Source organism: Plasmodium gallinaceum (genome assembly GCF_900005855.1).
Source record: "Plasmodium gallinaceum strain 8A genome assembly, contig: PGAL8A_v1_76, whole genome shotgun sequence".
NCBI lineage: Eukaryota > Apicomplexa > Aconoidasida > Haemosporida > Plasmodiidae > Plasmodium > Plasmodium gallinaceum.
Genome location: NW_021628238.1, coordinates 2,229,906 through 2,242,759, shown reverse-complemented (window position 1 = coordinate 2,242,759; position 12,854 = coordinate 2,229,906). Strand labels below are relative to the sequence as shown.

The 12,854-nt window shown below is 18.1% G+C and overlaps 5 protein-coding genes across 5 annotated transcripts; 3 read left to right on the top strand and 2 right to left on the bottom strand.

The window, feature by feature from the left end:
• Positions 1-219: 219 nt before the first annotated feature.
• PGAL8A_00247900 (endopeptidase, putative) lies at positions 220-3,101 on the top strand (the record flags this gene model as incomplete). The annotated part of the gene is made up of 2 exons (XM_028671219.1): positions 220-2,820; positions 2,937-3,101. 2 exons carry the CDS (start codon positions 220-222, stop codon positions 3,099-3,101), a joined length of 2,766 nt encoding a protein of 921 aa, XP_028527893.1.
• Positions 3,102-3,958: 857 nt separating this feature from the next.
• On the top strand, positions 3,959-6,117 carry PGAL8A_00247800 (tryptophan--tRNA ligase, putative; the record flags this gene model as incomplete). The annotated part of the gene is made up of 2 exons (XM_028671218.1): positions 3,959-4,072; positions 4,348-6,117. The coding sequence occupies 2 exons, from the start codon at positions 3,959-3,961 to the stop codon at positions 6,115-6,117; spliced, it is 1,884 nt and encodes a 627-aa protein (XP_028527892.1).
• Positions 6,118-7,074: 957 nt separating this feature from the next.
• On the bottom strand, positions 7,075-8,037 carry NUDC (nuclear movement protein, putative; the record flags this gene model as incomplete). Its single annotated transcript, XM_028671217.1, has 1 exon — positions 7,075-8,037. One exon carries the CDS (start codon positions 8,035-8,037, stop codon positions 7,075-7,077), a length of 963 nt encoding a protein of 320 aa, XP_028527891.1.
• Positions 8,038-10,830: 2,793 nt separating this feature from the next.
• PGAL8A_00247600 (hypothetical protein) lies at positions 10,831-11,253 on the top strand (the record flags this gene model as incomplete). Its single annotated transcript, XM_028671216.1, has 1 exon — positions 10,831-11,253. The coding sequence occupies one exon, from the start codon at positions 10,831-10,833 to the stop codon at positions 11,251-11,253; it is 423 nt and encodes a 140-aa protein (XP_028527890.1).
• Positions 11,254-11,700: 447 nt separating this feature from the next.
• Positions 11,701-12,361, bottom strand: PGAL8A_00247500 (conserved Plasmodium protein, unknown function; the record flags this gene model as incomplete). Its single annotated transcript, XM_028671215.1, has 4 exons — positions 11,701-11,738; positions 11,869-12,027; positions 12,178-12,243; positions 12,349-12,361. The coding sequence occupies 4 exons, from the start codon at positions 12,359-12,361 to the stop codon at positions 11,701-11,703; spliced, it is 276 nt and encodes a 91-aa protein (XP_028527889.1).
• Between the last annotated feature and the right edge of the window lie 493 nt (positions 12,362-12,854).

The following is a 12,854-nucleotide window of genomic DNA, read 5'->3' as shown; positions in this document are numbered from 1 at the left end:
AAATATAAAAGCAAAAATTAAAAAAATATAAGGTTATAATAATAAAAAAAAAAAAAAAAAAAAAAAAGTTAAAATATGAACTCAAAATTAATTCAAACATTTTTAAAAGTGTTTTTTATATATTAAAACATTTATTTTATACAATTTGTGAGGGATATTTACTAAAAATATATACGTAATATTATATGAGGATACATTATTATATAAATATATTAAAGCATGAATCATTTAATATATAATTGGACAATTAGAAAAAATGATACTATAAGATATTGGGGGACTAAATTAAATAGAAATTTTTTTTTTAAAAAATTTAATAGAAACGACATTTCAAAAATACTAGAAAAAATAAAATTAAAAAACGTAGTAAAAAATGAAAATAAAGAATTAACACTAGAAAATAATATTAGATTAGATAAAAGAAATAATTATAATTCTTCTACAAGTTCTAATAAATTCTCTGAAAGTATAGACCAATTAAATAATGATGATATAAATGCTATTGATTCTATTTTACAAAAGGTAGAAAAAAAAAATAAAAAAAATGGAGGATTTTTATTAGAATTGATAGGGATAACAAGTCATAGTGATAGTATAATAAATTCCAGTATAATATGTATACAAAATTGTGATAAAATATTAAATAACATATATAAAGAAAATAATATTTTTAAAATTATAAATATGATAGATACTGTCTCAAATAATTTATGTAAATTAGGAGATGCATTAGAATTACTAAGAAATTTACATAATAATAAAATAACAATTGAAAAAGCCCATAGTGCTTTGGAAAATTTAACAAACTATATCGATAGAATTAATATTGATCAAAATATTTATAATTTTCTAAAAAAAAAATATAACGAAAATATAAAATTATTAGATAATGAGCACAAAGAAGTTTTGAAAAATATGCTTATATCAATGGAAAATCAAGGAGTTCATATAAAAGATGAAAAAAAAAAAAAAAATTATTTAGAATTACAATCCTATGAAAAGAATTTTTCTTTTCATGCTTCATCAAATTTTTGCAGTGAATATGACGGAATATATTTAGATAAAAGGAAACTTTTAAAACATATTGATGAAAATATAATCAAAGATTATGAACAAAAAATAATACCTTTAATTAAGAATAATAAAATTAAAATAAACCCAAAATATTCCTTGAATGATTATATATACCTAATACAAGATAGTTCATTCGTAATGACAATATTGGAAAGAGTTGATGATGAAAATATAGCAAATAGTGTGTATAACTTACTAAAAAAGCCTAATAATATGTTTTTAAATAATATATTAATTCTTCATTATTATAGAAATATGTTAATAAGTTACAGAGGTTTTAAAAATTATAGTGAATATTCATTGAAGTCATGTATATTAAATACCCCTACCAAAGTAAATTATTTCTTAAAAAATTTCTTAGAAAATATTCTTCCTTACTTTTTCAAAGAACTAGAATTTATAGAAAAATTTATATCTATATCAAATAATAAATTAAAACAAAGCAATCAAAATGATTCTATTAAAAGTACAGATAATAACAAAAACATTAATTTCAAAGATAATACAATCGATAGAACAAAAAATAACAGCAATAATGTAGCTAAATTATGTCCTTCAAATATATTTTATTATATGAATAAAATAAAAGAAGTGAAACTTAAAAAAATAGAAGAACAAATGAATAATAATTTGAATTTGTATGACGTAATTAAATTTGTAATTAAACTTTTAAAAGATACTTATTCATTAGAAATGGTTAATGTTATACCTCTAAAAAATGAATTATGGGATGAAAACATATTAAAATTTGAAATAAAAAAAGAAAATTATATTTATGGGTATATTTATATGGATCTATTTGAAAGAGAAAATAAAAATCATTCAATTGCACAATACACTGTACGTTGTTCGAAAAATATGAATATTTGTTTAAAATATAAATGGTTAGAAGAAAATGTTGATGAATACCCTTTTTTTTATAGTGGGATTGTTAAAAATAAAGACAGTAATAACATAATTAATAATTATAATGATAATAGTGTGAGAAATAATACTAACATAAATATTCACAACATTTATAGGCAAATAACTTCTACTTTTTTGGTTTGTAATTTTAACATAAATTTAAAAGATGAAGAAGATAATACTGTTGATATAAATAATTGTAATGATGAATTTTTTAGAAATAACAAAGTAAAATATTTTTTAAGTAAAATAAAAATGTCTATTGATAAAGTTAATATGTTTCTTCATGAATTTGGTCATACTTTGCATTGCATTTTAAGTTCAACTTATTTACAGCATTTATCAGGAAATAGAAGTGGTGTGGATTTTTCAGAATTTTCCTCTCATTTTTTTGAAGAATATTTAAATAATTATGATAGTTTGTTATTACTATATAGTAAAAATAAAAATGAAGAAAACATGAAATTTTTACTTAAAAGTTATATGAGAAATAAAAATATTATATGTTATTATTCTTTAGTTCAAATTACTATTCAATCAATAATTGATCAAATATTTTATTCTTTCTCTCATTGTACTGATTCAATTATAGAAAGAAAACAATTAATAGAAAACGAAATAAAAAAATATTTTTCCAATATTTATTACAAAGATATTTTTATTCTAGATTTATTTCCTCAAATACATTTTTCGAAAACATCTCATCTAATCCATTACCCATCTAATTATTACTCTTATTTATACTGCTCAGTTTTATCGAAATATATATGGAATAGAATATTCAATAATAATTTTTACAATAAAGATAAAGCAAATAAAATTATACAGTTCTTGCAAGGGGTTATAATTCTATATATTTTAATATATGTTTCTCTCCTATTTATAAAAAAATATATACTTATTTCATAATGAAATGCATATAAATAATTTTTTTTTTTTTTTTTTTTTTTTTTTAGGGTTCAGTTGACTCAACTTTAAAAAACATTGTTTCATTGGTTGAAGATGATAAAGCTAAAATTGATTATTTTACACAAAACCCTCATATGATACCATTAGATGATTTTTTATCCTATTATGAAGATAATAAAGATAAATATAACTCATTTCTTGAAAATTTATAGTTAACATTTTCAGATTATTTTATTAAGCATTAATAGAGAGATTTATATGTCATATATAAATACATATTTTTTTTTCGTTAATAAAAAAATTCTTTAATTTACTATCAATAAATCTGAATGTTAAATTTTTATATTAACATTATTAAACTATTTTAATTATGAGTCTTAATTCATTAAATAATATGTATACTTCTTTATTTAAAAATAAAGATTGTAAAAAATACCTTATTTATTCGTAAAATATTTTACCTTAAATATTATGAAATACTTTTAAAATATATCTTTTATCTATATATATAAAAGAAAAATTACAAAAATTATCATTTTCCTTAAAATTTAATATACCACAATTTGTTCTAAATAAAACCTCTTTTCAAAAAAAATCCTTTGCCACAAAATTTTTTTGTAATTATTTCTTAAAAAACACAAAAAGTTCATAAGGTTTTATTAAAAAAATGTTATAAATTTATTTTAAATACAAATTAAGAAAAAAAAATTACTTTCTTTTTTAAATATATATACTGATAAAATTTTAATTATAAAAAATTTTTTATTGGACATAAAATAATTGTAAAAAAAAAATTTTATTAAATATATTTTTTTTTTTAATTATTTTTTAGATACATTAAAAATATAATTACAAATAAGTTAAATAAAGATGCATTATAAAATAAAAAGAATGTCAAAATAAAAATTTTCAAAAAAAAAAAAAAAAAAATAGATATACAATATAAAATATACTAATAAAAAAGTATGCTAGATAATTTAAATTTGAAATAAAGAAATATACATATATATATATATAAAATTAATTTAATTCATAAGTAGCTACATTAAATTGATATAAAGTTAAATAAATGGATAAATTAAAAACAATTTACATAGATTCGGCTTTAAGTATAATTAAAGGAGCTTTATGTGTAATTCTTCAAATACCTACTGGTAGAACAACTGAAAGTATTAAAAAAAAGGTAACTTCAGAAAAAAAAAAAAAAAATTATATAAACAAAAATAAAATCTCCCTTAATTCTTATAATTTAAAACTGATACTCTATTAAATTTATACATATATATATACATATATATATATATATATGTGAATGCTTAATTTTGTAATTTTATACTTTATTTCTTAGAATAACATTACAAGTTACTATTAAGATTATTTATATGAATACTATTTATTTTTCTTTCCTTTTTAAATATTTGTTTATTTTATTTTACTTTTTTTTTTTTTTTTTTATAGCAAAACAATGTTGGTATAATAACAGTAAAATCTATTTTTAAAGAACCAACTATAAGTCAGTATAATGATATAAAACAATTAATAAAAACTAAAATTGAAGAAAATTGCCCTTTTTACAATTATCAAATTAATAGAACAATTGCAGAAAAGATATATGGTGATACTATATATGATAATTATGGTTTATCAAAAGAAATCAATGAAGTAAACTTGATCATTTTAGAAGAATGGAATATAAATTGTAATAGAAATAGAGTTTTAAAACATAGTGGTTTAATAAAAAATATAGAGATAAATAAATTTAAGTATTTAAATAATAAAGAGTCATTAGAAGTTCATTTTTTGGTTAATCCCAAATATACTTTTGAAGAATTAAATACAATATATAAAAATGAAGAGGAATTAAACAATTTTCTTTTATCACCTATTATAAAAGTAACTAATAAGAAAATTTATGAAATAGAAGATAAAAAGAGCGAGTTTTCTTATTTATATGAAGAAGATATATTACCTAAAAATAAAGTTTTACCTCCATCAGGAATTGAAAATGTTAATTATGAATCATCAAAAGTAGTTACCCCATGGGATGTGAATATAGGTGAAGAAGGAATTAATTATAATAAATTAATAAAAGAATTTGGTTGCTCAAAAATCAGTGATGAACATATTAGAAAAATCGAAAAGTTAACTAATAGAAAAGCTCACCATTTTATAAGAAGAGGGATTTTTTTTAGCCATAGAGACTTAGATTTTTTATTAAATTATTATGAACAGAACGGATACTTTTATATTTACACAGGAAGGGGACCATCTTCTCTGTCTATGCATTTAGGCCATCTTATACCTTTTTATTTTTGTAAATATTTGCAAGATGCTTTTAACGTTCCTTTAATTATACAGCTATCTGATGACGAAAAATTTTTATTTAACCAAAATTATTCTTTAGATGATATAAATAGATTCACTAAAGAAAATGTAAAAGATATTATTGCAGTAGGATTTAATCCAGAATTAACCTTTATTTTTAAAAATACAGAATATGCAAATCATTTATATCCAACTGTATTAGCAATTCATAAAAAAACAACATTAAATCAAAGTATGAATGTATTTGGTTTCAATAATAGTGATAACATAGGAAAAATATCGTATCCATCCTTTCAAATAGCTCCTTGTTTTTCTCAATGTTTCCCAAACTTTTTAAAGAAAAATATCCCATGCTTAGTTCCTCAAGGAATTGATCAAGACCCTTATTTTAGATTAAGTAGAGATATAGCTGTTAAATTAGCTCTATACAAACCAGTTGTTATTCATTCCGTTTTTATGCCAGGATTGCAAGGTGTAAATACCAAAATGAGTAGCACAAAAAAGAAAGATAACAAAAATATGGATAGTAAACAAGATATTAATAATAGCGTTATTTTTTTAACTGATTCACCTGAACAAATAAAAAATAAAATTAACAAATATGCTTTTAGTGGAGGAGGAGCTACTATAGCTGAACACAAAGAAAAAGGAGCAGATTTAGAAAAAGATATTTCTTATCAATATTTAAGATATTTTTTAGTGGATGATGAAAAATTAAATGAAATTGGAGAAAAATATAAAAAAGGAGAAATGTTAAGTGGAGAAATCAAAAAAATACTCATTGATATTTTAACTGATTTAGTACAAAAACATCAAGAAAAAAGAAATTCATTGACAGATGAAGATATCTTATATTTTTTCAACGATAATAAATCTAGTCTTAAAAAATTTAAAGATATGTAAAAATTATTTTTATTTATTATTATTATCGTTATTATATGCAATTAAAGTAGATAAATAATGAATATAAAAATATCATAAAAATTAAAAGTTGCATAAAAAATTATTCACAATTTTGTAATATTAACTTATCTAAATAAATATTATAAATATTTGTTAGTAAATAAAATAATATAAAATAAACCAAATAAATGCAAGGAAAAAAAAAAAAAAAAAAAAAAAAAAAAAAGACATAATTATAGTTAATAATATATTTGTAAAAAGGGAAAGTTGGAAATATACACTTTTATTTACTTATAGAATCATGTGTAACTCAATGTATATTTCTTCATTCACAACTTAGTATATTAATAGTTATTATTTTTCTTTTATTAATTATAAATATTTTAATTTAATTATAAATACATATATATATGTATATATATATATATATACATATTTTTATTTTTGTTAATATTATTTTTTTGTTATTACTTAAGTGGATCTTTTATTTTAAAGAAATTTTTTCTTATTAATAAAGATTGTGAAAATATATATTAATTAAATTATAAAATATTACAAAATATTATTTTATTTATTTAATTTTTATATTCATTTTTATATTAGTTTTTTTTTTTTTTTTTGAATAAACATATAAAGTTATAGATTAATTTATTTAAAAATATTATTATTAATTCCTTGTAACTATATGCATACATATATAATATAAAAATATATATATATATTAATTTATATTAATTTATATTTTATAACTTCATATATATTTATAATTCCATTATATTTGCACGGATATGCACATTTTAATTTATGAACTTTATGAGGTAAATACAAATGAAATTCATAAGTGTTCAAACTATTGAAAATGGTAAATTCAAGGTTAAAAAAAAATGACTTATAATAAATAAAAAATTTTCATTGGTTTTAAAAAAAAAAAAAAAAAATCATAACTTTTTTTTTATATTACTTTCCAGAAAAAATGTTATTTGACGAATTACCAAAATTTATGTTAGCATTTGAAAAATCAAGTTCTGGATGCATTTTTTTAAATTTTTCAAAAATTTCATATTTTTTTTGTTCATCAGATGTTGGTAAATTTAAAGATTTTTGTCTCTGGTCATATAACATTTTCTCTACAACAGCTCTTGTTTCAGGATCTAAATCATCCATTCGAGAATTTTCTGGTACAATTTTTTTTACGTCAATTTCTGCATCTCCTTTAATAGCTGTAGCCCACCATTCCATTGTGTGTAATTTTTCAATAAGTATATGTATGATTTGATTATCTTCAAGTGTCCAAATAGAACCTTCAGGTTTTATTTTTTTATAAAATTCACCATCAATAATTACTTTATCTTTTATTTTTACAAACAATTTTTTATATGTTATGTCTACTTTAATATCTTTTGTTTTTATTTTTTCTTTTGCGTCTATAAACATTTCTAAGCTACTTGTAGTTTGAATCCACCTGTATTTGTCAGTTATTCCACCATTGTCTTTTGGTGGAAGAGAATCATCAGAATCAGCTGAATTGCTTTTTTTCTTTTCCTTTTTATTATCATCATTTTTTTGTTTATTTTCATTTATTTTCGTATTTTTTTTTTCGTCTTTCACTTTATTATCGTTTTTTTCTGTTTCTTTATTTTTTTTAAGATTTGAATTTACAGTATTTTCTTTACATTCACTTTCTTTAATCTGTTCTTTTTTCAGTTCAGCCATATATTTCTCCTTTTTCGCATATTGTTTTCTCAAATTTTTTAATACAATTTCTTCACATTGCTCCAAGTTCTTTGATTTTAAAATAAAATCTGTTTTTCTTAATAAAAAATAAAAAAAATGATTCAATAAATTATTAATATCTCCACACTCTCTTGCAAAATTTAACATAAAAAAATCAAATTTTTCATTTATTGCATTTGGATCCATTTTTCAAGTTGAAATTTTTATATAATAAAAAAAATAATAAAATAAATATAAATTATTGTAATATAAATTTTACAAAAATATGAAATATTTTCATTAAAATAATATATTTAAGGAAATATTAAAAAAAAAAAATTAAACAATAATTAATACTTCAATATTTAATTAATAATTTAATACCTTCCAAAATATTTCACATTTATAGAGCAAAATAATTTTTATTTTGCATAAATTATAAATTAAAAAAATTAAAAATTGTAATTTTATATGTAAAAATATATTATTTAGAAAAAAAAAAAAAAATAAATTAACTTCTATAGAAATTGTAAAATAAATATTACCTTACAAAAAAATGAACTTTTCTCTAAAAAATATGACTGTTGCAAAAATTCACCATAAAAATTTTACTTTTTAAAAAGATACAATTCAATAAGGTTATAATAGAAATTATTATTTTTTTATAAATTAAAGAAAGATTATTTAATATTTAAAAAAGTAAATAAAATAATGAATAATACATTCCGAAAAAATTAAGAAAAGTATTATAAATAAATTTGTGCACAAAAAAAAAAAAAAAAACAAAGAAATGAATATATATATTACAAATATTACAAAATATATTATTCAATAATAAAAGATAATAAGAAAAAATAATATTATGAGAAAACTAATAAAATAAATATACTTTATGTAAATAAAAGGAAATAAGACATATAAAATATTTCACAAAAAAAATATGATAAATTCAACATTCACAAAATATACATAGTAGTATTATTATTTTAGAATAAAAAAAAGTAGCGTAATAAATTTATGGTATTTTATAATTAAAAAATTTAATATTAGATGATTTTTTTTAAATTCCTATATATTTTTTAAAATTTATTAAAAGCTTAAGAAATTTACAATTCATAGAATAAAAATTATTTATTATTATTCCCATAATCAGAAAATATCATATTATTTGTAAAATGATAATGAATAATAAAATTTTTGTTAATTGGATATATAATTAAATAAGCATTTAATAAAAAGAAATAATTTTTAAAGGATGTTATCTAAACTACATTTCTATGATTGATTTTCATTATATTTTTATTTTTTTTAAATAAAATAAATACATATAATTTAAAATTATACTTTTCTATGTATTAATTTAGATAATGAACAATTTTTTTTTTATATTCACATATTCTGTAAGGGTAAATTGTATATCCCAATTTTAATTATCCCATTAAATAATAAAGAATTACTTAAAATTTTTTTTTATTTTTATTATTCCCTTTTTATTAATATTGAAAATAAAAAATATTATAATAATATATTTGAATTATTAATTTTAATTATTTATTATAAATGTGTAATAATAATAATAAAAATAAAACCTTTTGGACAGAATGATAAAAAAAAAAAAAAAAAAAACTTTTAATAAACATGAAAAACTTATTTATAAATATAAAAATTATAAGTAATAAGTACAACATTTAAAATTATTACATTCCTATTAATTAAAACTTATTTTACATTAAATTTCTAATTTATTTTTTCTGTAAGTTTTTCCTGTAATTTTTTTTATTAAATATATTAAAACTTTTAATTTCATAATAAAATAATCTAAAAGATATAATTAAAAAATAAAAAAATACATTGAAATTAACCTAAATAAGATGTTATTTTTAAATATGTATTTTTTTTTTAAATTTCCATAGGTATGTTGTTTTCAAAAGAACATACTTCTATATTTTAGAGGAATAACATTTCTCCATTTTTGTAAATATTCTAAAATATTATTTATTAAGGCTATTTATTTAAATATCGTAAAAATGATAAAACACATAGGTTTATGCTTAATTACTACGTTCTATTTAAAAATTTTAAAGTGATAAAAGTTTTTTATTAATAAAAATAGGATAATTATTAAGTTTATTCTACTTATTTACTTTAAATTCGTTCTTTTAAATTTAAGAAAGATATACATCTAATGTTATAACCTGATTCACTGATTACTATAACATTTAAACTATGTTATAAATATGAGAAAAACATAAAATAAATATGAATATATTTTTAATATCAATTTAAACACGCTTTATATTATTACAGGTTCTATCTTACCATATTTTCTACTGTTTATAGGGTTAAATATTAAATATTGTGTATTTTATATTTTACATGTACGAATTATTTTAGTACTTTTTAACCCATTTTTTATTAAGTGCATCTTATTTTTTAATACATGCATCTATTATAAATTGCATGCACCCCGTTTCCTTTATTTATTTATTTCTTTCTTGGTTGCATGTATTAAATGCGCACACAAAATAAAAAAAAATTGTAGCTTATTTTTCAAAGTAAATTTTTAAAATAAATTTCTCTTAAAAATTACACTTCTTATTGCTTTAAGATTTCTTTTTAATTTAAAAAAAAATATAATAAAAATATATAATTCATTTGAAAGGATATTTATGAAAATTTAGGATATATAAAAATTTAAGGATTATTATTTTATTTTTTTAATAATATATATTACTATTTTTAAAAGGAAATTTTTTCAAATATATATTGAAATTTTTATTTTTAACATTTCTTTAAATATCACATTTAGAAGCTTTTAATACTTTAGTAGTACCATATATTTAAACATAAAGTAGTTTAATATATAAAAGCATATGTATGTATTTATTGTTTTTTTTTTTTTTTTTTTAGATAGCTAACTAAAATTTTTTCATATAAATAGATTTCAAAAATTTTAAAAAAAAATTTTCTTCTTTTTTTTTTTTTTAGATTGTAAACAAAATGATTCTCAAAAATCTTTTTTTTATTTTTGTTCTTTTAAGCATCATAGTACATTTCAATAAAAAATATCAATGTTCTTCTGATTATGCTCAACCAAATCCTTTTGCACAACCTGAAGATGAAGAACAAGAGTCATCACCATCACCAACCGTATTAGAAAGGGAAGCTCCTGAAGCAAAAGCTGATGATGGTAATGTTAATGGCGGAAATGTAGGAGGTAATGATAATTATGGTTCCTTTTTCGGAAATGATGATGGTGATGATGATGATGATGATGATGATAATGATGAAGATATTAATGAAACAGTGGATGATGATCTTGACAATGATGATGATGAACTTCTCGGTGATGATGATGAAGATGATGACGAAAATCCCAAAAAAAAAAAGGGAAATGATGATGATAATGAAAGCGAAAATTAGATTTATTAAAGGTTAATAATTTATAGTAATAATATAAGCAATTTATAGTAGTAGAAAAATATATACAGAAAATTTTAATCATTTATAAAAAATATACAGTGAAAGCATTTTTGCTTATTCAACTTATGAAAAAATAACTAAGTGAATTATATAAAATACAAGTTGCATCTTTAATTTTGTAAAATTAAAATATATATAATAATGTTAAGATACTATACTTTTCAGTGTTTAACGTTTGTAATTTTCATATATCATTTTTTTTTTTTTTTTTTTATTTAAAAATATGTTCATGAAATTATAAGTAAAAAAGTGTTTTATATAATTTTTTCTTATATTTTCAATTAAATTATGAGATTAGAAAAAATTTAAAGGATTTCTAATATTTTTTATTTTTATTTTAATTTAAACATATTTTAAAAAATTTTAAATAATAATCAAAATGTGAAGTTATGCAGTTTTTTTAATTTGTTGTCTATATTTTCTTCCTATAAAAAAGAAAGAAAGTAAAATACTTACAATTAAAAAAAAAATATTCGCAGTGTTAAAGATTTTTAGAGTTTTTATATATTTATCATAATTATTTGTATTATTATTTTTTTTTTTTTTTTAATTAACCTGCTGTGTACATAGTAATAAATTGAGATTTATATTTGGGATTTCTAACAGACTGTTTGTAAAAAATATATTTTTCCAAGTATTTCGGAATTCCTCTAGATCTTGGAGAAGGATTTGATAATACTTGTTTATGCCTAGGGTTAGCATTACAATCAATTCCTGATAAAAAAAAAAAAAAAAAAAAGAAAAGAAAAAAAGAAAATACTTCAAGTATAAGTTTCATATGAAAATTTACTAAATGTATTTAATATAAATTCCTTTTTTTTTTTTTTTATTTTCTCAAATTCTTATTAAATTAATTATATTTACCTAACAAGGGAATATGCCATTTACGTATAACATATCTGCATGAATTACATAATAAAGTTAGTACTCCTGTTTAAAATTTTATGAAAATGTATTAAGTTCATATTAAAGTATATGTTGTTTAATATATTTCACTATAGAAAATAAAAATTTCCATAAATTTATCTTATATACCTCTATGCCACATTTTTATTAATGAGCCACAATTTTCTCCTTTGTATATATTATCTAAACAAAATGCATTTTCTTTTTTATTCCTTTTTTTGAAATTATATATATATATATATATATTTTATACTTTTCTAAAAAAAAAAAAAAAAATATAAAAATACAAAAAAATTTTATTTCAAGTATCTATAGTATTAATTTGCAACTTTAAGCATTAAGATATTTTATTATTATAGATGTTACTTAAAATTATTTATTTTTTTTTTTTTTTTTTTTTATTCTTTATATTGCCATATGTATATTATTCATAAGAATGCAATAATGATATTAGTTTTTTTATTTAATTTTTTTTTTTTATTTTAATTTCAAATTTATTTTTTTCGTTTATTATATTCTTTGAACTTTTCATTTTATTTACTAACAAGGACATCAATTTTATTTTTTAATATTATATTTATTTTTGCTATTTGTTTTTTTTTTTTTTTTTTTTTTTTTTTTTTTTTTTTGTGTTT